The sequence below is a fragment of the Mixophyes fleayi genome, chromosome 3 (assembly GCF_038048845.1).
Source record: "Mixophyes fleayi isolate aMixFle1 chromosome 3, aMixFle1.hap1, whole genome shotgun sequence".
Taxonomy (NCBI): Eukaryota; Metazoa; Chordata; class Amphibia; order Anura; family Limnodynastidae; genus Mixophyes; species Mixophyes fleayi.
The window spans coordinates 297,185,104-297,212,909 of record NC_134404.1 but is presented as its reverse complement, the minus strand read 5'-3'; the positions used below and the strand labels follow the sequence as shown (position 1 = coordinate 297,212,909).

The 27,806-nt window shown below is 37.1% G+C and overlaps 1 protein-coding gene across 2 annotated transcripts in view; it reads left to right on the top strand.

Moving 5' to 3' along the window:
- FANCL (FA complementation group L) overlaps positions 1-27,806 on the top strand; it is a 63,655-nt gene that overhangs the window by 27,228 nt on the left and 8,621 nt on the right. The window contains exons 7-11 of one of the 2 annotated variants that reach the window (XM_075203851.1): positions 5,558-5,626; positions 23,312-23,462; positions 25,553-25,636; positions 25,795-25,840; positions 27,029-27,110. In XM_075203851.1, coding sequence (XP_075059952.1) covers positions 5,558-5,626; positions 23,312-23,462; positions 25,553-25,636; positions 25,795-25,840; positions 27,029-27,110 — 432 coding nt within the window. The remainder of the gene's footprint in view (positions 1-5,557; positions 5,627-23,311; positions 23,463-25,552; positions 25,637-25,794; positions 25,841-27,028; positions 27,111-27,806) is intronic. The other variant, XM_075203852.1, reaches the window with a different exon arrangement.

Sequence of the window (27,806 nt, the reverse complement as noted above, 5' to 3'; positions counted from 1 at the left end):
TACTAATTGCAAAGTAGAAACTTGTAGCCAAAATCTGTTTCTAAAAGCTGATAAGAGTAGTTTATACACTAATCTGATGTGGTCACCACAGGTATTATGGATCTCATGGAAGAAGTGTTGAGAAATCATGCAATATTGACAGTGCACATAGAGGGCCAGAGTCATTAAGGAAAGTAAGGCAAAAAAAGGATTAAATGTTCTCTGGGGCAAACCATGTGACAATACAAGGGGTGCAAATTAGTTTATTATTTTGCACATAAGTTAAATAATGGCTGTTTTTTTGTCTAGCAAACAAATACCGGATAGCTTTATTTGTACACTTAAAGTTAAATTTGATCTAGGACATGCCCTAACCCAACTATAAATATGTCCCCACATTTTAAATTTAGCTTCCCCTCCAATGCAATATGGTTTTGCCCAGGTGCAAAGTTACTGCTTTTTTATACTTTGTTCTCCTTAATGACTTATTGGCCCAGAATGTCAATCCGAGTAGTACAGCCAAAATATATGGACAGTTTGGTGAGTAATACTAGTAGTGCCTATGAACTCTGGATTAGATACATTATTCATACTTTGTTACGTGATGGCTACATTGATCAGCAAGGATTGTTAATGTATATTACTGGACATTATCAAGGAGTGAAAAAGGTAAGTTTGTATTTAGTCATGTTCTTAGACTTTTTAATTTAAGCCAGTTGAGCACCAGCTCAAATGTAAGCTGCCTTTATTAAGTAGATTTTTTTTTTTTCTTTTATTATTTGAAGTGCTGGACTTTCCATTATTGATTGTATACATGTATTGTGTATTCTGGCAGGATAAAACATGCATTTTCAAAAGTGTTGTTTAAAAAAACAAACAAAACAATGCATGTACCTTGTTTCAAGGTTTATGTGGGGCATGAATCAACACCATTGTATTATTATTTTTAAATCTTTATTTCGCAGTTTTACATTTACATACACTAACAGCATTGGTTGTTTGTGACCACGAGGCAGCAGACTTGTCATATTTGTGCCACTTTAACATTCAGAAAATGTTATGTTATGTGGTGGTAGTCTTCCAGCATTGGAAATATATCTCTGTATGACCATTATTTTTATGGCACCAGGTCTCAGGAGTAGTGTGTTTGTTATAGTAGAGCAAAATCCTGATATAATGTGCAAGAAGCATTAGCAACCTATATACATTTTTATCTCCATAAAGGTTTCAGTACAGTCAGGGAAAGCTGCATGGGAGATTTGGGTTCCTACGTATTATGTATAAAGTAAATGTGTCTCCTAATTGAACAGAAGCTACGGCCAATTCAATCAGAAACTGTGTTTGCTAATGATTACCATCCTAACAGGTTAAGTAGCTAGTTATAGGTTGAGTCCACCAGTGCTAACAGCTGTTTCGTCTCCAATCTGTCAGCTCTGCAGAACCAGTGGCTGCATTTTGGGAAAGGTGGGTGTCTGAGCAGGGTTGTTCAGTGATGCAGTCGCTTTAAGGCTGCAGATTTTAAAATGGTGATGCTCATTATAACAGAGAAACACAGGAAATATCAAAACAAATATAGCAATAAAAATTCACAAATGTGCTTATTTGTCTACATTGCGCATGTATAGGTCTACCCCCACACCCTGGTATTAGGTACTGTCCCTGGAGAATATCTGCATCTTGCAGAACTGTGGGTCTGACTGGAAATTTCTTGGTGGAAAGAGTAAAAACTTCACTTTTAAATACACCTTACTACCACTTAAATGACTGTAACCTTTACCATTTTTCTATGATTTAGCCTAATTTGTCCTAAATTAATCTTGAGTGTGAAAGTACTTTAGGACTGTATTACAAGTATCACTTTTGTGTGTTAATATGTTTTTGTTATATTGATTGAAGTGTACTTTCACATATAGAAGGTATAAACGGCATCCTGTTGAAAGTATAGAAAGACACCTGGTTCCTACCATCTCTGAGAACATGTAAAACATGTAAAATGCTCTGTGACCTCCTGCAAACCAGGGACACTGCCTTCTTCCTCACCATACCTCCTGCCAAACACATTCTCCGCTTGTGGAACCTCATTTAAATAGTGCTGTGCTGTAAAATCGAATCTTGTTTTTTTTCAAGTGGGCAGATGACTAGACGCCTTATCTGCACTCAACAACAAATGCCCTGGTCCATCTAAGGCTAGGTACACATGTTCGGTCTGAAGTCGGGTTAGTGTGTATAGTGACACGATGGTCGAAAGTCGTTCCAAAGTGTCGATTGTCGGCTCATTTGGTTGGTCGTACTGTTTAATATTTTCCGCCCAATCGCCTAACAATCATGTAGTGTGTATAAGTTTCCGATAGATCCATGAGAAACTGACGATAGTTCCTTGAGCTGTGACTCCTTTGGAGGCGTTGGTATGTTAATTTCTGATGCCTGTACCTTTCCCACGTGGTGCGGTGTCCGCACGTCACTCATTTGATAATTGGGTGCTTCTAGCGGTAAAGCAATGGAATATGGGTTCATTCATTCTCAGGAAATTCCTGAAATCATCAGGGTTGTTGTCCCGTATCTCCTGCAGCATGGGGCATATGAGAGAATGAGTCTCTCCTCTTGAACCATTCTTTGGTCCAACAAGATCTATGCTTTCTCTTTCTTTCACTTTGGGTCTTTACTTGCAGTTTTCTTGCCACAGCAAGCAGGAAAAGAGCAGTTGCTTGTTCTTCAACAGTATCCATATTAGTAAATAAAATTGTTGATGTCCAGTAACAAACGTACACTGTACACAACTAGGTGCTAACAAATGAATGAAGAAAACGTGTTCCCTTCTCTTTTTATGAGGTTTTGGGTGATTATTATTGAACATGCTCTGCCCTTTATTTAAATTTCTTGGGGATATCGTTACATGGACCTCATATGTTGTTTCAGTGTGTACAAAATTAAAATCTTTGCTCCCGACAATATGGCTATGAAAAGTCGCTGCTCGGACAGTCGGTCTTTCGTTAATCGTCTAAAACGTGACTAGTGTGTATGCATAATCGTCAGAGCGATCGGACTTTCGGTCGAAGGTAAAGTCATTGTAGATAACACGTCGATCGGAAAATTCTACAGTGTGTACCTAGCCTGACTACTCTCATTAGAATAGGCAATGTGCAAAATCTAAAAACTAGAATGTTTGCATAAAAGCAAATAGCATATGCATAGTGGAAGGCACATATATATTGTGAAAAGAATAACACATGGAAAATGTTTTAAAAAAGGCATCAATAAAGTGCATACTAACACGTTCCCAGAACATATGTATGAACAAGCCCTTTACATATATGTTTCTAATGGAATATGTTGCAAAGTTTCATGATGCTGAGTTTTAACAAAATATAAAAACTTTATATTTGGTTAATACTCTTTAATAAACTGGATTTTCTTTCTTGTTTTCAGTCAAAGTTGTATATATTTTCAAACCAATTAATTAAAATCCTCACGCCTAGAGTATTAATCTCTTCTACATGAATTTCACAGAAGCATTAAGAGCCTCCATAAATGTTCTGCTTATTTCATACATATATAAGTGGTTATTTTAATGAATTTGTACTGTCGTTAGTAAGGACTACTGTAACTTCTTGGAGCTTAAGTTATTAAGTAAATTGTCTGAAGAATTGTTTTCTTTTAAAGCCATTTCACAGTTGGTGAAATTACTGTTTCACTTACTAGTCTGTTAAGCAATGCTATAAAGGTGATTACTATGTGCCTTCTTCCTTGGAAGGTATCTCTCTAATTTTACCGTACATCATTAAGTTGGTGAAACAGAGCTGCTCCTTCCCCCGCAATAGACAATGCCTGCTTTTTTTTTTTTTAATCCTTTCAGTATACTAATGTAGCTTGTTTTTACTGTTAAATGTAACATTCCCATCAGCGTGAAGATTCAGGTATAAAGAAAGCAGTATTTTTACTGCTTATTTTGTGCACTTTTTAGCAGTGTGTAAAGAAGCAGCTGGTACATTAAATGAAGAAGCTAACGTGCTCGCATTAACACAGAGGTCCTCATTATTTAAGCCTAGGTTTTCTGAACTGTTTGTGACTTTTTAATAATACCCATTCTTGCCTCTAGCCACTCAGACTTCCCTAAGCTCACAAAGCTAAGTAGTTCAATTTTTCAGCTTTTATCTGTGCCCAGGAGAAGATAAATGAAACGAGGGCAAAGACTATTTCTGGTGGTGTGAGTGTAATCTTACATTCAGTGTGAAGGGATAAGAACACACTCCTTTTAATGTATAGAAACAATAAACTATATTGGTATATATTGCAACATATGTATGAGTCCCATATCAAATCCGTCCTTGTTCTGGGTTAATGTTAAGGTCAGGAGTTTTATTTCATTTCTGCTATAGGTTTATTCTGGCTCATGTAATTCTGAAGTGGCTCAAAGGGGAGATTAATAAATTTTCTAATAAAACAATTGGACTAAACAAATTTATATTTTAAAGTTTGATTTATTTATTTTTCTCTTTTGCATAAATACCACAGCATGCAAACTAAAGGTTTCATATGCAAACATACAGCACAGGAAACGTTGAATTTAAACATGATGTGACGCGGGCACACTTCAGGTGATGCACACACGAACAGGGCCATCTTTTCCATTGGGCACGATGGGCAGGTGCCCGGGGGCCCCACAGGCAAGGGGGCCCCATAGGCAGGGCTCTTTAAAAAAAAAAAAAATCCTGCAAATCTATCTATCAATGATACACATATATAGAGGTAGGGGCCCCGCTGCACTGCTTTGCCCGGAGGCCCATAATGTTGTTAAGATGCCCTGCACAGGAACACCTTCTTGCTTTTTACTTTGCTTTTATTGTTAGGATGGTAAAGTAAATTGACAGGATAGAGTTCCACACCTTTTATTGTGACCGTAACGCTAGATAGACAGAGACCAACTCTCTAGCCACTTGCCACTTTCTTGCATCAGTCACAACTGAGCAATGAAATAGGCAGGTTTAAATAGTTTTCACTCCTCCCACAGCCCTAACTTGATAATCAAATGACACTCCCACTTTGCCATCAAAAGGGAGTCCCATTGCAGGTGCTCTGTTTTGATTGCAGACACACCGTCAGACTGCTGCTTGCTGTAGAAAATATGTTTTGTTTTTTTTAAACCACTTCAAAACATAAGTTAAATTAGACTATTTACTACTATTTTGTCACATATCTGTGCTCCACCTGTATCTCTTTAACTTGGGTGACCTACTATACAAAAGTTTAACTCTGTTTGCAGCCTTTCTCTGCAGATTGCCAGCTAAATACATGTCTTCTCTTTTAGAAGCCTGTGGAAAACACCTCCCTTTGTCACAATGAATGTATATAAATTATTATTTGAAGAAACCAGACACATTTACTCATTTGTCATGTGCCTCCCTTTATCAGTGTGTTAAGCTTGATCCCCATTTGGTTTTGTAGTTTGGTGTCGATAATATTTTTACATATTAAACTAGCATGATGATTTTAATGAAATGTGGATTACTTTGAAATGTATTTTTAACCAAAATTGCTCATTTATGGTGTGTTGTCTTAAACTGTAATTTTATTATTCTAGTACCCTTATAGGGCTCCAGATTGTTGTGTAGACTTACCGGTACCATTTTCCATCTCATGGGCACCACAGGTAAGGATAGTTTCAGCATATATTTTTTTGTCACTTATATTTTTACGCCGCTTGAGGGATGTAAGGGATGTCAGTGGCCATGTCTAGCTGTAAGCTGAAGATGCTACCACTTGTATCCCCACTGTTTCTTAAATGCAGAGCTGATAAATTAGACCTCTCCAGGCAGTGAACACTGAAGTGGGTGTCTCACTATTTATATTCAACATATTACATTTGCTGTCACCATGGCCAAACACATAGGAATTTAGGACTGATGAATAAGGAGGGAAATCTGGAAGAGAGACTTGCATTTAAATGCAGCGCCTCACTTGTATTTTTAGTGGAAATGCAAAGCAGGCAAATATGATTCAGTTAATCTCTACTGATGTGTGAACAAAGCAGAGAGTCCTCGGGATTTTCCCTCACCACCAGCCAATCACATTCTAGCTAATGTGACAACCTGATTGTAATTGGCTGAGAAGCAATTGACACTCACGGTAAATTGGTCTCATTCTGTGTTGTGGTGCCAAGCACTTTGTGTCACCTCGTATGATTTGTATCTCCAGTGAATCACAAGATAATTTTCCCATGGATTAAAATAAGCTTTTCCTGTGGATATCCAGGTTTTCCATTGACTTACTAATATGAAACCTTTTTTATATACTTTTTTAGTATAAGAGAACAGGATCTTATGGACTCCTTATCATTCTATAGTTTTCCCCTAGGGGGGGGAAGGGGGAGCATTGAGTCTATGGCACGTGGAGATGGTTTTAACTATTGCAGATGAACCCCATGATTTTTGACTTATTTGTTTTTTTAACACTGTCATACACATAGCCCTGTTTGGATTATTTTTCGTGGTCTCAAAAATGATCATACTGGATTAAGAAAATAATTGCGCTCTGTAAAAACAGGATCACACATTCAAGAATGGAAGATAGTTGCTTGTGGAAAAAAGTGTGCACTGATTTTTCTTCTCATGATTCAACCCATTTTAGACACAGGTCCCTTTTTAAACATGATGATTTGTCTAATTCATAATATTACCTCCTTTGATCAAAGTAAGATTTAGCTGTCGAAGTCACCTGAACTTTATAACTAGCAACATATGTTAATAAAGTAAAGTATACCAACTCTTAGTTTAGATGACAAGAATGCAAAATGCATTTGAAAGGGCAGCCATGAGGTTTAAACTGCATAATACACAGATAACAATTAACCTCACAGGGGAAAGCAAATTACTTCCTGACCCTCCAAAATTAAAACTCTGCTGTAAAATGAACCCCACAATGCCCTCTGTTATAGTTGCAGCTTACAGTTTCTTGTAGGAAAGGCATCCAATTGGCTTTTAAATTCGGTTAGCAAATTTACCAAAAGAAATGGTAAGGAATCCGCAGTGTGACCACCCTTACAGTGAACAACCCTTTCCTATGCTGATGGTGAATTATCTTCCATTTGCAATTGTCCTCTATATGGTGCTTGGTATGAAAAACATTTATTCCTAACACTGTGTGCTACTTAGCCGCCATATCAACTAGTATTTCGAGGTCCATTTACCAACGTATTTTTTCCCAATTGTATTCCATTTAATGTGCAAGTAGCACAGTTATTACTACTTGCATTGTTTTTTGTTTTTTTATAAGACAGTTTATATCAATATATCTTCCTTTGTTGGAACAAATAGGTACTGATGCAGAGTAAGTACTAAGCCAGTTTGCTTAACGTAACTTTTGTGAAATTGCTCTGCACATGCCCAGAAAGTGTAAGCACGCATATGCATCCATGCGGATTTGTGTGATTCTGCCGTGAACAGAAAGTGTGTGTTCACGCACTTGCGAATGATTACAGACTGGGGAAAAGAAGTATATATAACCGAGCAAGCCACATTTGCCATACTGCTGAAGCTGATTTATGCTCCTCGCTCACGCATATATTATGTTTATATGCATGTGTTTAAGCAAAACCTTTTTCTTTTGTTGTATAAGAGGCATGAAGAAGTTTCTTCTGTAATTTTCTTTTTTTTTTTTTTTTTTTACTTTTATTGATTCGTAATAACAAATACTTTTGTTGCACATAAAACAATTGGATAAAAACAAGGGCGCAAGTGAGATTTATCGGTCTGTGACTTGTGCCTTGTGCATATGCTACCGAACTGCAGAGATCTTTAGCTCAGCATATGAGCGTAAATACACTATTTTTATGTCCGGCTTAATTTAGTGTAATTACCCCCATTTTGCGACCAACTTTGCATCAGGCCCATATTGTCTTGTTTGCTGGTGAATTATTATTGAAACAAAGGCATATCGTTTGCTGGCAACAACCATTCTACTTTAATACTCTCTTGGCCACCTGGAAGTGCTGTGTCATTTCGCTCTCTTATCCCACAGATTCTAGTACTGTGGATGTATACAATTAGGTTGGCACTTTATAACTAAAGGATAACCGTTGTTTCACTCTTGCTATGTGGTACACCATAACTTTTAGTCCCTCTCTATACAGGGAGGCCCTTCTCATATTCTATACAAGCTACCATTGACATTTGTATCTGAGTAATGTACATTATAAAATATTAAATTATTGTAAATGTAATCTACAAAATAGAAACTGCTAATTAGAATTTGTAGCAAGAATGTTTACATTTATTACATTTCCTGTGTTTTGCCGTTTCCTGAAAGAGTTGGTTTTCCTCATAGACACAGATCTGCCTGTGCACTAAGGCTAGGTACACACTGAAGAATTTTCCGACCAACGTGTTATCTACAATGATTTTACTAGCGACTGAAGATCCAATCTCTCGCGATTCATGCATACACAAGATAGACACGTTTTAAACTATTAGTGAAACACCGATTGGCGGGGCAGCAATTTTTAACAGCCATATTGTCGTGTCAAAAGATTTTGTTTTTTGCACACACTGACATGACATATGTGGTCGCTGTAGTGATATCCCCAAGAAATTTAAATAATGGGCCCGTGCATGTTCATCAAGAACCATCCAAAAACTCTTTTAATTCTGTAACACATACTTGCTTACAGTGCAGGTTTGTTCGCAACCGCACAGCAACAAATTCTTTTACTGTTATGGATACTGTTGAAGAACAGCAAGCCACTATTCCTTTGCTACTCACTAGGGCAAGAAGACTGCAAGTACAGACCCGAAGGGAAAGGAAAAAGAATCGGTCTTGTTGGACCAAAGAATGGTTCTAGAGGATAGACACATTCTCTCATATGCTCCTGCTGCGGGAGATACAGGACAACAATCCTGATTGCTTTAGGAATTTCCTGAGAATTAATATATTATAGTGCTAGTATATTTATGTTTTTACATGTCTATATGTTCAACAATCTGTTGGATTAATTTTTAATTCTGTGTGATTTATTTTGTGCATGTTAGAGAACTATATGTATTAAGTAAATAAAGGCACAAGTATAAAACATGTTAAATATGCACTTGCATGGCTACAAAACACGTGCACTATACATTGGCATGTACACAGATGTATAAATATGCTAGCAGTTATATACAATACACATCTATACAGTACATGTGCACAGTCGTATAATTAGGCAGGGAGACAAAACTAATACAAATATTTTGTATTTCAAATGTATTTGCCTTTATTCTATACTAGAGTGACTAAGGGGCATAATTATAGAGGCAAACATATGCAATACACATATATAGAAAACAAAGCCATGTGCTTTCTTGTAAACTGTACTGACTAAGGTGTATAATTAAACAAGCAGGCATGCTATACACATTAACAGACAGTTACTATTGCTTTACTGCAGGAAGCACCTAATTACCAATTGACTGACGTGTGGACACCACACCATGTGGGAGACGTACAGGCATCAGTAATTTACATACACACGCCCCCAAAGGAGCTCAAGAAACTTTCGGCAGTTGGTCGTGGATCAATCGAAAATTTATACACATTACTGAATCGCAAAGTGATTAGAATGACCAACCAAACGAACCGACAATTTGGCACTTTGGAGTGACTTTCGACCATTGTATATTTATGCACACTAAGCCGACATCCGAACGAGTGGTTGCATGTCGGCTGTTTTGCACGATGATTGGACGAAAAGCTCCAGTGTGTACCTAGCCATACTTAGTTTACCGTGTTATAAGCTACTATATAAATACTGTAAACTAATAAGGCCTACATTGACACTCCTTGTTAGGGTCATTACCGAACTATGGAAAATGGATATCTGTAGTGCAAATGCCTCTGTGACCACCTTGCAGTAACGTTGGTGCGCACCCCATTTCTGCTTTTGGAAAGTGCATCTGCATCAAGCGATTTTGTTCTATCATTTGTAGGATTGTAATCGAATGGAAATATGCATTCCCATACCCTAACCTGAATGAAATGGTAACTTTTCCCTTAGAAAGTGCTCCTCGATGGTGCAAAAAGTATAAGCTGATGCTCAATATTAGTCACCCCTAACAATGGTTAAAAATGAAGTACCGTATATACTCGAGTATAAGCCTACATTTTCAGCACATTTTTTATGCTGAAAAATCCCCCCTCGGCTTATACTCGAGTGAGTCCCTGTTCTCCAGTCCCTCAGCTCTTAACTTCCGCAGTGGAACGCATGTGCGTTCCACTGACAGGAAGTTTGGCATTTGGAACGTAAACTTGCGTTCCAAATGCCGTTAGATAAATGGGGAAAGTCACCGATAATGCAAGGAACATGATACACTTTCTTTCCAAGGTAACTATGTATAGTTTACATTCTATAGGGACGGGTAATCAAACGGTGAACAATGTACGTTCATGCTGTTAGAAATAGTGTGTGCGTATTGTGGTTTCTGTTTTATTTATTCCTTAATAGTGCCCCGCAATCCAGTCTCTCTCTCTCTCTCTCTCTCTCTCTCCATGCTACCATATAAGAATATATGAGTCAACGCAGAAATGAAGGGAGACTAGCATTAGAACTGACAAAAGTGTGTGTGTGTAGGGGGGCAGCGAAGACACAAAACTCAACATGCTGCTGCATTTCCCACCCCTAGGCTTATACTCGAGTCAATAAGTTTTCTGAGTTTTTTTTTGTGGTAAAATTAGGTGCCTCGGCTTATATTCGGGACGGCTTATACTCGAGTATATACGGTAGTTTTGTAGGGCTAAAAATTTAACTGGGAATGTCGCCAAAAATGCGCAATATCTACCTCTTGTTGCAGATTCAAATAACTTGTTGCACAACACAGCATCTAGTTTCTACTATTGTGCACAGTATGAGGCGTATTACTGTAGCTAGCCTACATTCAACAAGGAACACCCTAATCTCTTCAGCTTTTCCTATCAGAAGGAGCAACCTTTTTGCACCATCACAGTGACCACCATAATGGGCTAATTTTTAAATTCTCTTATACAGAGGTGTGGAGAAATAGGTACATGACATCGACTTCATAAATGAGCTGTGTGTAGATGTATAAAGAGATTTATATAGCTAATGTTTGCATGCTGGAATGTTTCTTGATTTTCATTCTTATTAAATCAGACGGTCATCAAACTATTGGGTTCTATTTTCATAAATGTAAAAGCTTGTGAAGTACTCTTTCTGTATTAATGCCTTGATGTAACATTTTTCTCATTCTGTCTCTCTTAATAGCGAACAAACTTTAATGTATACATTTTTATTTACTTTTTTTATTAATTTGCTATCATCCTATAACATCGCTTTACATATCTAGTGCATGTGCTTGAATACCTGCTAACATTTGTTTGCTAAAAGAAAATCCATTGAGCAGTCATTAGATGGCGGTTTTCAAGATTACTGTAGAAAACATATTTTGAAACTTAAAAGGAAGAATGAGAGGGCATGACTGATTTATGCTTTTCCCTTTCTATTTATGTCCACTCTTTTGTCTATATCATGGTTCAGTAAATTATACTGGACTTCAAAACTTTGTTTTGTTTTTTGTGTAAAAAAAATAAAATAATAGATGCCGTTTCTGGCATCCATATTAAAAATGGGTAATTTTCCTTATGGCCCCTGTCTTCCTGCTGGGCTGATAATGTTTTGATGTATTTTTCTTTTGCTCTGATGAGAGGTCTGCCGCTGGTGCAGTGACATATTCATTTGGATGAATAATTATAACTTGCACAATGTCAAGCTGAAGATGGTAGGGTTTTGTGCGTCATGACAAGTCTACTAGCCAGTGCAGGTGTCTCACAGCATGATCAGAAACAGCTAGTGTATTCTGGCTCAGAGGAGACATTTAGAGTGGTAAGAAATCAGCACCAAGGGCGATGTTGCCGCTGCTTCTGTTCCTGTGCTAGTCAAATAAATGCAAAGTGCTTCTCAATGACAAGTTTTAAAGCATTCATTTATTTGAGTTGTAGATTTTATTTTAATTAACTGGATAATTTGTTATTCATTAAATGTTTAGCAGCTTTGTCATGAAAGCTGAATATAGACATATTAGTGCCCCCTCAAGAATAATTGCCCACACATTCTGACCATGCATCACAGTGATGCATATGTAGACTGAAAATGACTAATGGGTCTGTGCAACCCAACATGCCCTAAAGTATGAAGGCCTGAAAAGAGGATTGTGGTAAATGACACTATCCTTTTGCCATCATTAACGCGACATTGTATGAGCTATGATTATTCATTGAAATGAATGTGTCAAAGGATGGCTTTGCTTAAAGGAGTGTCATTTCAGCTTTTACATTTTTGCTGGAAAAGAAAAAAAGAAAATAACCTTCTGTGTGTTTGTTCTTCAATTGTAAGATTGTAAGAGAGAGCTCATTTTAACACATGAAATGAAGTCACATATCCCCAGTAAGATTTACCTATAAGCTGTACTGTATGTATGGAGTGGCATAATTGTGTGTGTGTGTATATATATATATATATATATATATATATATATATATATATATATATATATATATATATATATATATATATATATATATATATATAGTATAATATATATTATTATAATATAATGTGTTTAGAGAGAGAGATTGGTATTGTGATGTGCTTTAAGTAGGACATGCTGTTTTGCTTGAGTAGGCGGTGTCATGTTTTAACAAGTTGTCAGTAATTGCGGTACACAGTCCAGTAGCTAAGGTATAACTAGCAAACAGCTAGTTTTATTGTGCGCTTTCCAATTAACAATAAAATACAAATTTTCAATGAGATTAATTTTATTACGGCTCTGATTAAACAGTTGGGTTTCCCTCTCTACAAGAGGGGACTACACACAAAGAAAACAATACGTTTCTCCAAGTTACAGGTAACAAGTCTCTCTTTCATGGATACATTACCTGATTTTTCTCCTTGGCAGTTAGAGAGCTTCTGCAGACTCACACCCTTTATATATGTGCTATAACATACACAGTTATAGTCTGCTAATCGGGTTGCTACGTGATCAGGTAGCTAGAAAATTAGGACTAGCATATTGGAATGGAAACGCACCCACTCTAATCCTTTTACCCTGTAGAACCTGTCTATATTCCCTAGCTGGGTTCCATTGTAATTATGTAGTTCTGCAAGACCATAGCATTCTTTGGCTCATCAGCACTTCAGAGATGTGAGAAGGATTAAACTAGGGAGACAATATGGCGGACAAAATATGCCTACTACATTCATGTACTCTTTTTGGGGGACCAATGGAGCAAAGTCAAATTGCTCCACTGCAATGACTTGGGGGGCAGGATTGCTAGTTTTAATGGTTGATTACTTGATGCTGAAATTAATAGTCACTTTGCCTGAAATGTTGACCTGGGTTACAGCACTTCTGTACGGGTTGCTTCCAAGCTATCGCATAAAATATCTCTCTAGTACCTGTAAGTATGAAATGAGTATGAATTGAAGAGACTAAAGAGGTTTATTCGTAACAGGCATTTTCACATGAAGTCTACCCTCGCAGCCATTTGTAAAGAGCATTTTTCCCATTCATGGGGTGCATACAAGAGAGGTATATCAAGATCCAGTCTCTGACACGTCAGCTACAGACCCATTGTCTGGTTTCAATAAGAAAAGGGGCTGCAACTGTTGGGTATGTATTTTCCTCCACTGTTGAGATAGTGACGTGGGCAATTTGACATATAGGAAATCTCAAGGGACCTTCTAAGAAAGTGCGTGACTTTTTGAAACCATGTCCTCACCCTGTCCAAAGCCACCTGGCAGTCTCTTGAGCAGTAGCGTAGTCCAAAGGACAAAAGGAGTGTTACATTTGGAGCCAGAATGGATGATACTCACAACTGTCACCAGCATCACAGACTTGTCCCCACCTTCAGGGATAAATAATGCAAAGCACATGGTCACAAACATAAAACGAACAAGCTTTCTTCACGTAAATGTTTGGATATGAGAGTAGTATGGAAAGTACACAGAAGTGTCCCAAAATATCCGACAACAGCACAGTACTAGCCTTCATAGATCATCATGGAGGTACTAGAAGTTGGACCTTGATAATGAAAGTAGAAGAGATCATACCTTGGGTGGAGAGAAACCTGAAGGGTCTCTTCAAGGAGACCACATAGCAACAAGCAGAAGTGCAAAGTCCCCAGGTCCTTCTCGATACAGGACAATGGGAATAGTCAGTCAGTGGGAATAGATGCTCCATATCCACTCATGACTTCTGTGCTAAAAATGGATTTGGAAGAAAGATATTGTATGGTGTGACTGTATATTCAATCCAGCAGCAGCAACTATATCAGCAGATCCTTGGCATTCTCCACAATGGTTTCAGCAAAGGTACAAGAGCTTGCTTTGAGTGTATTCTTAGATACCAAGATAGCCTCAGACGTTTTGAGTATTCACTTCTTCCAAGCAGTGAAGAAGATCTGTCCCTCCATCACAACCTATATTTGACCCTGTTGAACAACTGCAATAAGTTTCATTGAGATGGATGACACTGTTGGTAATTATCCTGTTAACAATTACACCTGCAACTCATACAAGACACCTATTCTCAATGTCTGTGTGGATAAAGTGTCTATGCCACACATTCATCAGAATGTACTGCAATCTTTCGATCTACAACCAAAGGATGAAAATGAAATAAACAAACTTCGATTAACAACTCTTAGTGATTGGGCCTAGGAATAGGATAAGCACCTACTAAGCAAACCTTTTCTAGGTGTACAGGAGCAAAGGGCATAAGGGGCCAGACCTGATCATTGCCCATTCAACACGAGCAGTGGCAACATCTTTGGCAAGCAAGGCTGATGCTTTTGCAAAGCAGCTGGATGGTCAACAAATCATATTTTTGCTAGTAATTAACATTTTTATATATTCTTTAATTTTTAGTTGGGAAATGTTCTCATTTCAGCCACTAAATAAATTCTTGATTTGCAGCATATTTGCTTTGCTTGTGTGACCCTCCCTACTGTGTTGTGACTGCCATGGAGTCTGAAGAAGAAAAGAGCAGATTTTACTGATAATTTCCTTTTCTATATTTTGCTGGTCCATGGCTGCCCAATTTCCCACCAATGCTTGGAATGTTTTGTTATAAAATCTTGAGAAGTCACTCAGACATAGGGAAATAAAGAGGGGCTACCATATTTATTATACGTGTTTGTTTTTTGTAACCTGTCTCTACCTCAACGGCGAAGGGAATCTACCCAGATTTATGGCTGCCATGAAGTCTTTTGAGGAAAAGGAATTATCGGTTAGTATAATATGCTCTTTTTCCACTATGGCATAATACCTTTCTTACTGATTTCAGATTTTTATTTAAATAACTGGATGTTTTTCACCATTCTTGTACTGAGTCAGAACTTCACCTACCATTTTTAAGTACTAAAAAGTCCAGCCTGCTTCTGAATTACACTTAATCATAACTGACTGTTTTCCTTTGATGTGGTCTTGTCTTGTCAAAGGGGTCGTGATGGTAGAAAAATCAGGAGTGAACCTCATATAACCCTTACAATGCCCACATATGTCTTGTTTATTGGCTGACTGACTGATTCACAGTCAGCGGGGGCAAATATACACACTTCAGCATTAGGGCTATAGACCCTCTGTTAAACTGTTGGGCCTTCTCCATGTGTTCTCTAACTACTGACATTACGGCAGAAACACTGTCTTCCATTTACAAATGATATTCAATCATGCTAACATAGGTAAATGACTCCTTTGCTATATCTAACACCACCCTGGGCTGTCTTCTGCCGCAGGCACAAAGTGGCATCCCTGGTACCCCTCACCCCCAGACTCCACTCCTCATCAGAGTAGTCATCATATCTTAATTGGGTTAAGGGCGTTTTATGTGATTATATGAAATGTCTTTTTAATTACACCAGTTTTGTCATACATGGGACATAGCCTTTTGGTTGTATGGACTATTAGTCTAGAGATGTACGACAATTCTCTCTTTTGAGAGCAGTGGTTTCCTCCTTAGCAACATCCTAATGCAAAGAACTCGTTTTTTTTTTTATGGTATACCTGTAAAAACACTGACATTAAACAATGTAATAGAGACCTGCAGCTCCTCAACCATTAACAAATGGCTTCTGTTTAATAGCAAAGACTAATACTTGTACTCTAACCACTTGGAATTGTACATTTTCCACAAGTTAGGTAATCAGAAAATTTACTCTGTAGCGATCAACCGAGAATGTGGTCTGTATTGTACTGAAACATTGGGAAAGGGATTTGTAATTGTAAAAGGGTGGTCTGTTTTGGTGGTGTATGTATGTATATGTGTGTGTGTGTGTGTGTATGTATGTATGTATATATATATATATATATATATATGGGTCCTAATAGTCTAGCAAATATATGGAGACTATTTAATAACGTTATTTATGACTATTACCGTCAGCTAACATCTCGTAAAGGTAGCTCTGATTTAACTTAAGAAATATTTAATGTTTTTTCTTCCTAAATACACTGGACTAGCACTTATATAATAACTTGTGTCTTCAAGAAAAACTGCACACAATATGTAGCTTCATTTAAAATAGTATTATTCATATTATAAAACAATATACAGAGTATATTATACACATTCAATAGGTTTTATATTCTCTATTAACATGGATGGTATAGCATAGATGTTCATACATTACATTCATTGCCTGTTTTATAAATATACAAGTAATTGTGTGTGTGTATTGAAAAGCTATTGTGTGGTGTAAGGGTGTGTGAGTCTGCTTCACCTATCGGTAAAGGTGTGTGACTATGTATTTTGTGTGTGTCGGGGGGGGGGGGACTGTGGGGGAAGTGAGAGATAGACCCTTAGGTTTGACTCCATTTTAAGCATTCAAAACAATTTTCACTCTTCCATCCATTTCACAACATCTCACACTATGAACTTCTCTTTATCTCACATATAAACTTCTATCATTTATTCAGCCATCACTCACTATCCATTCCTATCACATGGAAACTGTTAGTATCACATCAAAGACATTATTTCACTAACACAGGAGCCATTTTGTCTAATCATGATGATCACATTAGTTTACAATGGCAGCCATCTTGCAAGCATGGATGGATTAGATCAACCTCCATTTTCTCTATTGTCTGAAACTCAGCCTGCTCTAACACATTGTATATCTGCTTGCTGACATATTAACTACTTCAATTTCTCCAGCAATAAACTGCATTATTTCAAAATTCACATTACAATCTCCTTTGTCATTCCACACATCACCGGAACTTCAGGACTCACATTTTAAACAAAAAAAAAAAAAACATACTCTATATATTCCATTAAACACCATAATCCTATTTCACTATGTCTCAGAAATCGAATGTACAGCACCTTCCCACAATTACACAACACTGCAGCAGCTAACACATTGTCAGCCATCTTACTACTACATCCAGTCACACTGCTCAACCAGTCACCTCAAATGTATACAATTCCTATACATAAAACCTTGATCCACACAGTCAGATATTAATCATCAATATCCATCAAAACTATGACATCACATTGTTTTTAACGGTTACATATTATAAATTTATTCTATTCAAATACACAATAATCCATTTTCACCGACTAACCGTCTGCAAACCAAAGACAAATGATCACAAAACTATATATATATATATATATATATATATATATATATATATATATATATATATATATATATATATATATATATATCCAGATTTAACCACCCTCCATTCAATCCAGTCAAACTCAATTGTAATCCATATTTCATACTAGCCAGCCTCTACAATAAACTGCCTTCCAGGCCACTTCACATGTACGCAAACCTCCATCTTATTCAACTTAAAGTTTCCAGCATATTCAGGAGCTGTGTCTGTATGTCCAATCAGGGCGGAAGCAGGGAAGCAAGAGAATTTTTTTCTTTCTTGTTACATGAGATCAACCTTTCCTCTGGGTGGAGTTAACCTTCTACAGGAACTAGCTCACCCCATTTAATATGCAAATATTGAGCTGCTGCTCAGAATTTCACACAAGATTTACAAACCTCAAGCTTGTAATGGGGGAGGGAACTCGCTCTCCTTCACCAAACAAATCAAGCATGACTGGAAGTGAATATAATATACTAGAAATTGAATATAAAATAATTTTTATATATATATATATATATATATATATATATATATATATATATATATATATATATATATATATGTGTAATATATATTCATCAGTAATGTATACAGACAACAGAGAATGGGGTCAGTGTTGTATGCAGTTGTATCACTATGGCCACCAGAAAAATTATCTGCATTTATAAATTAGATACCAAGAAAGAGGTCTGTCCTCTACTGTATAGCCACCAGGAAAAAGAGAGAGGTGATTAATCACCAGAACCAGGCCTGTAGGACAGAGGGTGTAACACGTGAATGTACACAATACAGTTACTATATCAACCTGTTTACATCAGGCAATATTCTGAGAAGACTGTATATATGGAAACCTGATGAGAGAGAGATATTATATAGTGTGTGTGTGTGTGTGTGTGTGTGTGTGTTTGCTTTCCAATTGTATATCTTTTCTACAAAAAATCCAGGACATATAGCAAAAAAAATCCAAGTACAAACAACCTCCCCCCACAGCAACAGGCAATGATAATAATGTGACGGACCGAAAAAAGAGACATTGACATATATTGCAATAAAAGATTGCAGACATGCACCTAGCAAATAAGTTTCTAAACATTTCAAGACTAGATATTTGACAAGACTAAAGCAGGCACAGCACAAGGCAGATTGAAGAATTTGAACAATACCAGATAACAAGGAAAGTAAGTATGATCGCTTCAGGACCAGACACCCTGGGGACCAAAGCATTATCATCATCATCCTCCAGGAAGCACAACACCAATCTGAATGATTTCCAGTGCGACCAGATTTTGTGAAGTTTCTTTAGGTCTCCCTTACCTGTATAAGTAAATGCTTGTGTCTAACTATAACATTGATCAGAGCCACCCTGGGACCAAGGAGAGGGACTTTTACAACTATTCTGCAAATTATGTCCAGAGCCTGATCCCACTCCTCCCACATGCATCTCAGGGCTGCAAGGCCGTCTGACAGTCCTAACAAATGGAGGTATGCCTAATTTGCTGCAATCATTCCATTTGATTCCATTTTCTCAAGGAAGCTCTTGAGCAGGGCGACATCAATCATGGGTTGATTGTCTTTCAACTGGGATACCAGAGCAATTAAAGATACCTAAAAACAAAAATTGATTCAGGAAGTTTATTACCTATAATTTATACGTAATAGGTTTATAGATACCCAAAAGGGGTGTCTGGATTAATGTTTGTACCACTCAGGAGCCTACGGACAGTGTTCCAAATCATGACCTCCTGCTTGGTGATTGCAGTGTTCTCGCTATAAATTTTTTCCAACTGAGTGGCATTAAGAAGTAGCTGGTAATATTTAGCAATATAATTGAAAAAAAATTAAGATTATTGCCGATACCTGGGGGGGGGGGGAATGGTAGGTGTGGACCCCATCTGCTCACCGAGGAACCCCACCAACAGCCCAGCAGGAGAATTCCTTGCCAAGGTGGGCCAACTGAGAGGCATGATTATATAACTTGGTTAGGGAGTGCCTGTGCCCTGGCAGTCTTGGACCTACAAGGGTTGGACATTTTTTTTATTCCTTGTCCTCATTTTCATCATCCAGGATAACTAGGACAGTTTGGTTTAACAATGCCTCTTGCCTCTAGCAAGACCATCAGGAGAGGTTTAGCTCCCAGAAGCGTATTCCTTTGTTGGGAGTTCTAAGGTTAGTGGCACGGGAGAATGATCAGAGATAATCCTGGGAAGATATTGCAGCAACACCTGTGAGGCTAGCGTATAGGACATGAGAATTGTTTGGTGTGGGGGTGACTCATCTCTGTTAATTTTGCTGGGGAGGTATATCTAAATTCACGTAACCTAGGCACTTATCCCTACCTATGCAAATCCATATCCATGGTATAATTGAAATCCCAACAAGAACAACTTTTAATGTGTGTATGTAATATATACTATATGGACAAAAGTATTTGGCCACACATGTTAATTATTGAATTGAGGTGGTTCAATAAGACTCGTTGCCAGAGGTGTATAAAGTCAAGCACCTAGCCATGCAGTCTTCATTTGCAAACATTTATGATACAAAATGGGTCGTTCTGAAGAGCTCAGTGACTTCAAACGTGGTACTGTGACAGGATGCCACCTTTGCAATAAGACTTTGTGAAATTTCATTCCTGCTGGATATTCCATGGTTATCTGTAAGTGATATTATTGGAAAGTGGAAGCATTTAGGGACAACAGCAACTCAGCTACCAAGTGGAAGACCACAAAAAATATCAGCGGGGTTAACGAATGCTAAGGCGCATGGTACGTAAAAAGCCGTCAACGCTCTGCTGATCCCATAGCTGAAGATTTCCAAACTTCCACTGAAATTAATGTAAGCACAAAAACTGTGGTGGGAGCTTAATGGAATGGGTTTTCATGGCCGAGCAGCTGCATTCAAGCCTCACATCACCATCACCAAGACCAATGCCAAGCGTCTGGTGGAGCACACAGACACATGGACTGTGGAGCAGTGGAAATGGAGTGACGAATCACGCTTCTCTGGCAGTCAGATGGACCAGTCTGGGTTTGGCGAATGCCAGAAGGATGTTACTTGCCTGAATGCATTATGCCAACTGTGAAATTTGGTGGAGGAGAGATAATGGTATGAGGCTGTTTTTCATGGTTGGGCTAGGCACCTTATCTCCTTTGAAGGGTAATCTTAATGCTTCAGCATACCAAGTGATTTTGGACAATGCTATGCTTCCAACTTTGTGGCAAGAGTTTTGGGAAGGTCCTTTTGTATTCCATCGTGACTGTAGCCCTTGCTTCGTGCACTGGGGCACAAAGACATGGTTTGATGTGTTCAGTGTGGAAGAACTTGACTGGTCCGCGCAAAGCCCTGACCTCAACACCATCGAACACTTTTGGGTTGAACTGGAACGGAGATTGCAAGCCAGGCCTTCTCATCCAACATCAGTGCCTGACCTCAAAAATGCTCTGGGCACAAATTCCCACAGAAATACTCCAACATCTTGTGAAAAGCCTTCCAAGAAAAGTGGAAGCTGTTATCGCTGCAAAAGGGGGACCAACTCCATATTAAAGTATATGTATTTGAATACATGCTCAATAAAGCCCCTGTTGGTGTACTGGTCAAGTGTCCGAACTTTTGTACATATAGTATAGTGTGTGTGTGTGTATATGCGTATGTATATAACCAGAAAATTTAAGCTATATAGGCGCTAATAATGATCAATCTGTGATAGACGCAAAAAAATATACTTCAATAAGTAGAAAGCAGCTCCCAAGTCAAATGACACATGTCTGTGAGTGTCACACCTAAAGACCAAAACACAAAAAGACAGGGGCCCCACACACAGTGTAATTTGTTTATAACAAATAATGGATAAATGAAATACAGTGCTAGGAATTGCCCGTGCCAAATAAATGAATTAAAGCAGCTTATCTGGTGGGTATAAAGATAATACTCTGCAGGATCCTCTTCTTGCCATCGAGAATATCTCACAAGGAACTGCAACTCAGAAAATGGCCACAATAGTGTAGTACAATCTACATATATCAAAAGCTAATAATAGCGTATAAATTTATTAGAACAAGACATAAAGCCTAATAAAACAACTTAAGAGCAAAAGATATGCCCGTACAGAACGAATGAAACAAAATAGCTTATCTGTCCTCCTTCACAACATCAAGATGGTAATGTCCAGAGCGTGAGTAAAGTCCCGGCCGGCAGATAAACATCAACACTCTAGACAGCGATGGTCAGATAGAGGGGAAGCCACAAATTTCTGACGCGTTTCGTCCTCAAGAAGACTTTTTCAAGGGGTCATAACCGGACTCCACATCCTCGCTGGTATAAGTACTAGAACCCTTAATTTCAAAGCCAATCAAATCCAGGCATTTCCGCCCTCTTATGATATGTATGTATATGTATGTATATGTATATATGTGTATGTATGTATATATACATACACACGTGTGTGTGTCTGTGTGTAAATAAATATATATATACGTGTGTATGTATGTGTGTATATATATATATATGTATATCTATATATTAGTGTAGTATTCTTGTAAATTTTCACTTTATCCAACTGCTTGTGTTTTTATGGCAGTTGATAGTAAGCCAGTTGTAAATGGATTCCTATTCTTCTTATGTTGCCTTAATGTATTTAAATTATCTGAATAAAAGTGATTATAAGCAAATTTATGGCAGTGATAAAGAAAAGGTAAAGAGATGAAAAGCAACTTTTGCAGACATATGAAAATTACACAATTAATTTTAAGTGTTCTCAAGCACCCGTGCTCACATTTCAGGAATGTGTGAAAAATATAAGAAAAACTAGAACTTATGATGAGTGCTTTTATGATGGTTAAGTGACTGACATTATCATATTCCTTCCTATATTAAGTTAGAAAAAACCCTCTTCAGAATAATAACTGTCGCATGTTTTCCATAGGTACTTGTTCATATTTTTACTCAAGTGCTTCTCGCATATAATACGGTTCTGCAACACTAAAACCTTTTGTTTCCTTATACATTTATTTTAATATTTGTATTCCGTAAGTTCATATGTTTAATCTACTGTATGATAATAATTAGGTTTCAAGTAACATACGCACAACTACACAGTCAATACATTGATACCTGAAGAGACAGCATATAGCGAAGCATATGTTAGTTATTGTGGTTTAAAGCTATATAGTTTCTTCTATATTTAGCTTTTTACACGGCGTTAGCCATTTTCTGGGCAGCAAAACAGTCCATGTACTTGGTTGGACTTTCAGTTCCAGCATCATCAAACTGCTAGCTTTCTGTACATTGGCTCTGCATGTTTACATGAGATTAGTGTGAAAAGAATGCCTGTCTACATCCACTAATTTAAATATGTACTAAAAAACATTGCAATTAGGCTTTTACTCAGGGTGAATTATCAATGCTAGCTTTTTGAAAACTGCATGAAATTAATTTTAAATGTAACCCATATACAGGTGCAGAATATAAACGCCTCGCTATATGTGGCCTTAACTTTCATCTGTAACTGTTATTTGGTATTCAAATTATTCTTATTGTTCCAAACTCTTAATAAACATAGACTCTGGACTGCAAAGCCAAAATGAAATAACTTGCTTGTGAATGGTACATAAGGGTATGTTGTTTGACATTAATTGTAATTTTGTTTTCTACCTCAAAATGTGTGTTTTTCTTTAATAGAGTAACTTACAAGACATTTATAACCAAGTCTTGTCAACCTTGGAATCATTGAAAGAATTTTGGGATGTTTTAGATGAAATTGACAAGAAAACGTGGGTACTGGAACCAGAGAATCCCACACGAAGTGCTACTGTGAGAAGGATTGCAATAGGTGGGACACTTTTATATCTCAGTTTTGTTTCTGTATATGCCTAAAACAACCCACCTTTGTCACATCATATGATATTTCCATTTTTAACTTTGTATTTATTTTTTTAAAAATTGTATTTTTTCTTTATCATCATGACATGATCTATCCACTTAATTTAAAAATGGAAACAAACAGTGATTGAGAGCTAAATTTGGTGATGGTAGACCAAATTCTTCTGACTCCTGCAGCTGCATAACATCAGCCTAACACCATCATAACCCTATGATAGTTGGAATAGAGCCAGGTATTGCCCGCCTGAAATAAATGGCAGATGGCCAGGTATTTGCAGGTTAAAATGGACCGGTCACTAAATGAAAATCATAGGGTAAATATCAAGGACAGGTTAACCCAAACAGTATTACATTTTATCCATGATCTGCTAATAAACCTGTGTTTCTTCAGTTTTACTTTTGTGACCGGCTCCTTGTTGATGAAGCTGGTGCTATGCAGAGCTGCAAGGTTTGCATCCATCCATCCCCACACTCTAGTACAGTGACATTTACATAATATACAGTTTTCTTTTATGCTGGAATTGTTGTTGTTGTTTATACTTCAACTAAAACAATAATTCACATATCAAAATAGTTTCCTTGAAAATCATGAACAAAAACCAGTGTATGTTTACAATGCATACCAATATACATACCAATGCACTATGAAATGGACTAAATATACTTAATGGACTGCATATTCTTGATTGGCAAAAAGGTCCCTTTAGAAAGACAATCTTAGCCATACACATAGATTGAGATCGAATTTGCCCATGATGATCAAATCTTTTGAAACTGGTGAGTAAAGCAAAAAGAGTAACGGTAGCAATAAATGACACATGCTATGTTTAAAACCTGATAATTACATAACAAATAAGCACTTGTGTTCTATATATATATCAAAGTCTGTATTTTCTGGGATAAATAATGTATTGAAGTGAAATGTTTATACGGACAGTAGTAATGTCCAATTACCGTTCGGAACGTTTGCACCATAGACTTCTGTAGGTGTGTGGACTGGAACTGGGTAGTTAAATTCAAAAATGTCGAAAGAGGGTTGTAAACGGGGATGGGGGGGGGGGTGTTTACATGATTGGGAGTCCACAACATGTGTCCCAAGCTATCAAGGAACTGTCCAACAGCGCATCAGTTGAAAGAAATACCTATTTTTCACCTGAGGGCTGCTGTGAGCAGAGTAATCCCGAATTCTTACAAATTACTGTTATACACAGAGGCTTCTAGCACTCAAATCAGGATGGTTACAATTAGTAGTCAGTGAATACAAAAACATAGAAATACAAAAGAGAAATATGATAACAATGTGTCTCTTATTTTACATTCAAAATGTCTTTGGTTAATCCATAAAAAGCAAATATCCTGCAGATGGTGAAATATTGTTCAGAGTGATGAAATGGGTGAAGTGTTCATACATGTAGATAAACCCGGAGTATATTCTCCTTGTATTTATAAATAAATCTACCAGTGTTGTGATTCAGATGATCGTGGTTCAATTATCTAAAAAGATAGAAGGGACTGTATAAACATACATCTAAGTTGTTGTTTGTGATCCTTATGATTGAACAAACGAGACGGCCTTACCGCTATAACATCTTCTAAGTTGCAATGCCATAAGTGTCTGTCCGTGGCGTCTTGATTTGAATCTGCCAATGGGGAGTCTGTGGGAGCTGTTCTCTTTCGTGTAATTGGAATCTGTGCTTGATCAGTCACATGATGTGATTGTAATAAAATACAGATTGATGTGTTAAAAACATGTGTCCAATGAAGCATATTAGGCATAACTGGCATGTTATGCTTTCGCATTTCTCATATATCTGCACCCATTTAGTCCTTTATTAAGGTAAGTGGGATATGTATGTTGTGATTTGTGATGTAGGAGGGAGGTAGTAATCCACCATGTTTTACTTTTTTTAATAAAAGTTGGGTAAGCCTGAAAAATGCCATTATTTGAGATTATTTGTTACTTAATATACTTTCTTTGCATAGACTACTGTTTCACAACTTCGTTTTCTTATGCACTCTATTTTTATCCCTTGCTCACAGGTAACAATGTGTCCATTACAATTGACCTAGATCCCAGACATCCAACTATGCTTCCTGAATGTTATTTCCTTGGAGCAGACCATGGTGTGTTGTTTTTTTAACCACATTTCTGTATTCTGTCTCTGCCACAATATTGTTTACAATTCATTGACTAAATCTACATAGTTATTTGTAAATATTGATATTACATGTAATTCTTTTATTGTATTTTTTTAAAATTCTTATATTATCTTAATTTTCAGTGGTACATCCTTTAAAAGACAAGCTGAATAGTAATGTACATTTATGGTAAGCATCGTTTGCTCAATATTTGTATATTGTTATATAGAAAACATTCTGTGTCAATTCTGCTACCTTTCTTCTATGTCTTTAGGTTTATACCATTCTTCCTGAAACAATGAGATTAGTTAGGGAGATGTTTAATAAACTCCCTGGAGACAATATGCAAATTTCACACCTACAAAGGAGACGATTACCTCTGGGAAGTGCCATTTACATGGTAACTCTTTTAATCAATGATTTAACCATACCATCAGACTGTTTCACCCTTGTTGGGGCTTTTCAGTGCAAGATAGGAAATTCTGCACAGCATGTGAATCGTCTTACAGATCACCTCAATGAACCAATAAGAAGAGTTACAGACCGCTTTAACACACCAGGGTGACTTTTTAATCTTGCTACAAGATCTACCCATAGTGCATCATAATCCCAAAAATCGGAAGTAATAATGGAGACTGTTGAGGTGTTAAGAGCAAGGTTTATTTCTTCACACATGATCAAAAATGTATCAAGTGACATTGTATGTTTGCTGAAGAAATAAAACTTTCTGCTTACATCTTAATACTTGAGTTTCTGCCATTACTTTCAATTTTGAGAGGGCTTTAAGCTACTTCCCAAGGGCAATATACAAATCAGCCAGTACTTTTCAGAATATACTTTTTAGAAAATTAATTGTTACATAACAGCCTGTTGAGCAAATGCTTTACCTACTTGTGTTTTAGAGCACAATTTGGACTGCAGCTGAGCTTAACATTATATCATGCCCAAAAGATTCCTAACAAGGACAACACTGTTTGTCTATAGGTGAAAATTATCTTGACTTGGTCCTAGCCTGTGTCATGCTCTGAACACCCAGTGGGTAAAGTACTGCTAAAGGGCTAATATATATATATATATATATATATATATATATATATATATATATATATTTCTGAATGTGTTGCTTATGTGGAATTCTTGGCCCTAAAATCCAACTGTATCCCTATTAATTTCACCCTTGCATCAGTTTTACAAGCCACACCAACATTTCTCACAGACTCATCCTTTTATGTCAAGCAATATTAGTCCCTGTGCAACTCTTGACTTTGTGGGCATTTAGTTTTTAGTTAAAGTGAAGATTTAGCCACCACAATACAGTTGTCCACTACTTACCACTACCTATTTTCTTTCTAATTAAATTGCTTTTTTTTGTTTTAGGGATCCAGAAGTTGGGTTGTTACAAAACTTGAAAGATGTTTTAGAAATAGAGTTTCCATCACAATCTGATTTTAATAAATCTGTAAGTAAATCAAATGCGATGTACCGATGTCCATTATCTGTGTTCTTTTCTCAGCAGGTTTGCTGCAGAAGATGAATGATAGTGATTTGTACAAAGATTCTAAAGCAAGTCTCTCCCAGCTGAAGTGTTGTTTTTTTTTTTAAAGGAATAGTCTATTGGGTGGATACTTTTGATAAGGCAAAAAGTGTTTTCAAAGGCTTCTGAAGTAAATATGAAGTCTTTGTCTGCACAAGGGGACACTTCTCTCTGCTTGAGAAGTGTCCACATCTGATGTGAATGCAATAAATACCTTTTATACATTTTAACAGCCTCTGTTACACAATATAATGATCTATTGTCTTATTTAGTTTCCTAATATGGTAAAGAACTTTATAATAAACATTGGCTACCTTCAGATAAAAAAACAACATACACCAACATTTGTTTCTCTGCCACTAAGTATACATCTGTTCAGACCGTGTCATCCCTTGACCCTATCCAGTTGAATTCAGAACAGAATTGAACACACAGAATATAAGAATATTGTATTGCTTAATTGATACAATATTGTCTGTTTATGGTTAATATTGTATCAATCAGGTTGGCTTCTACAACACTCTTGTGTTGCCACTGCTCTGCCCCTTTACACCCCAAACTTCACCAACTGTATGATACAGGCAGTGGTAGAGCAAATTTTGGTGGTTAGGAAGTTAAAAC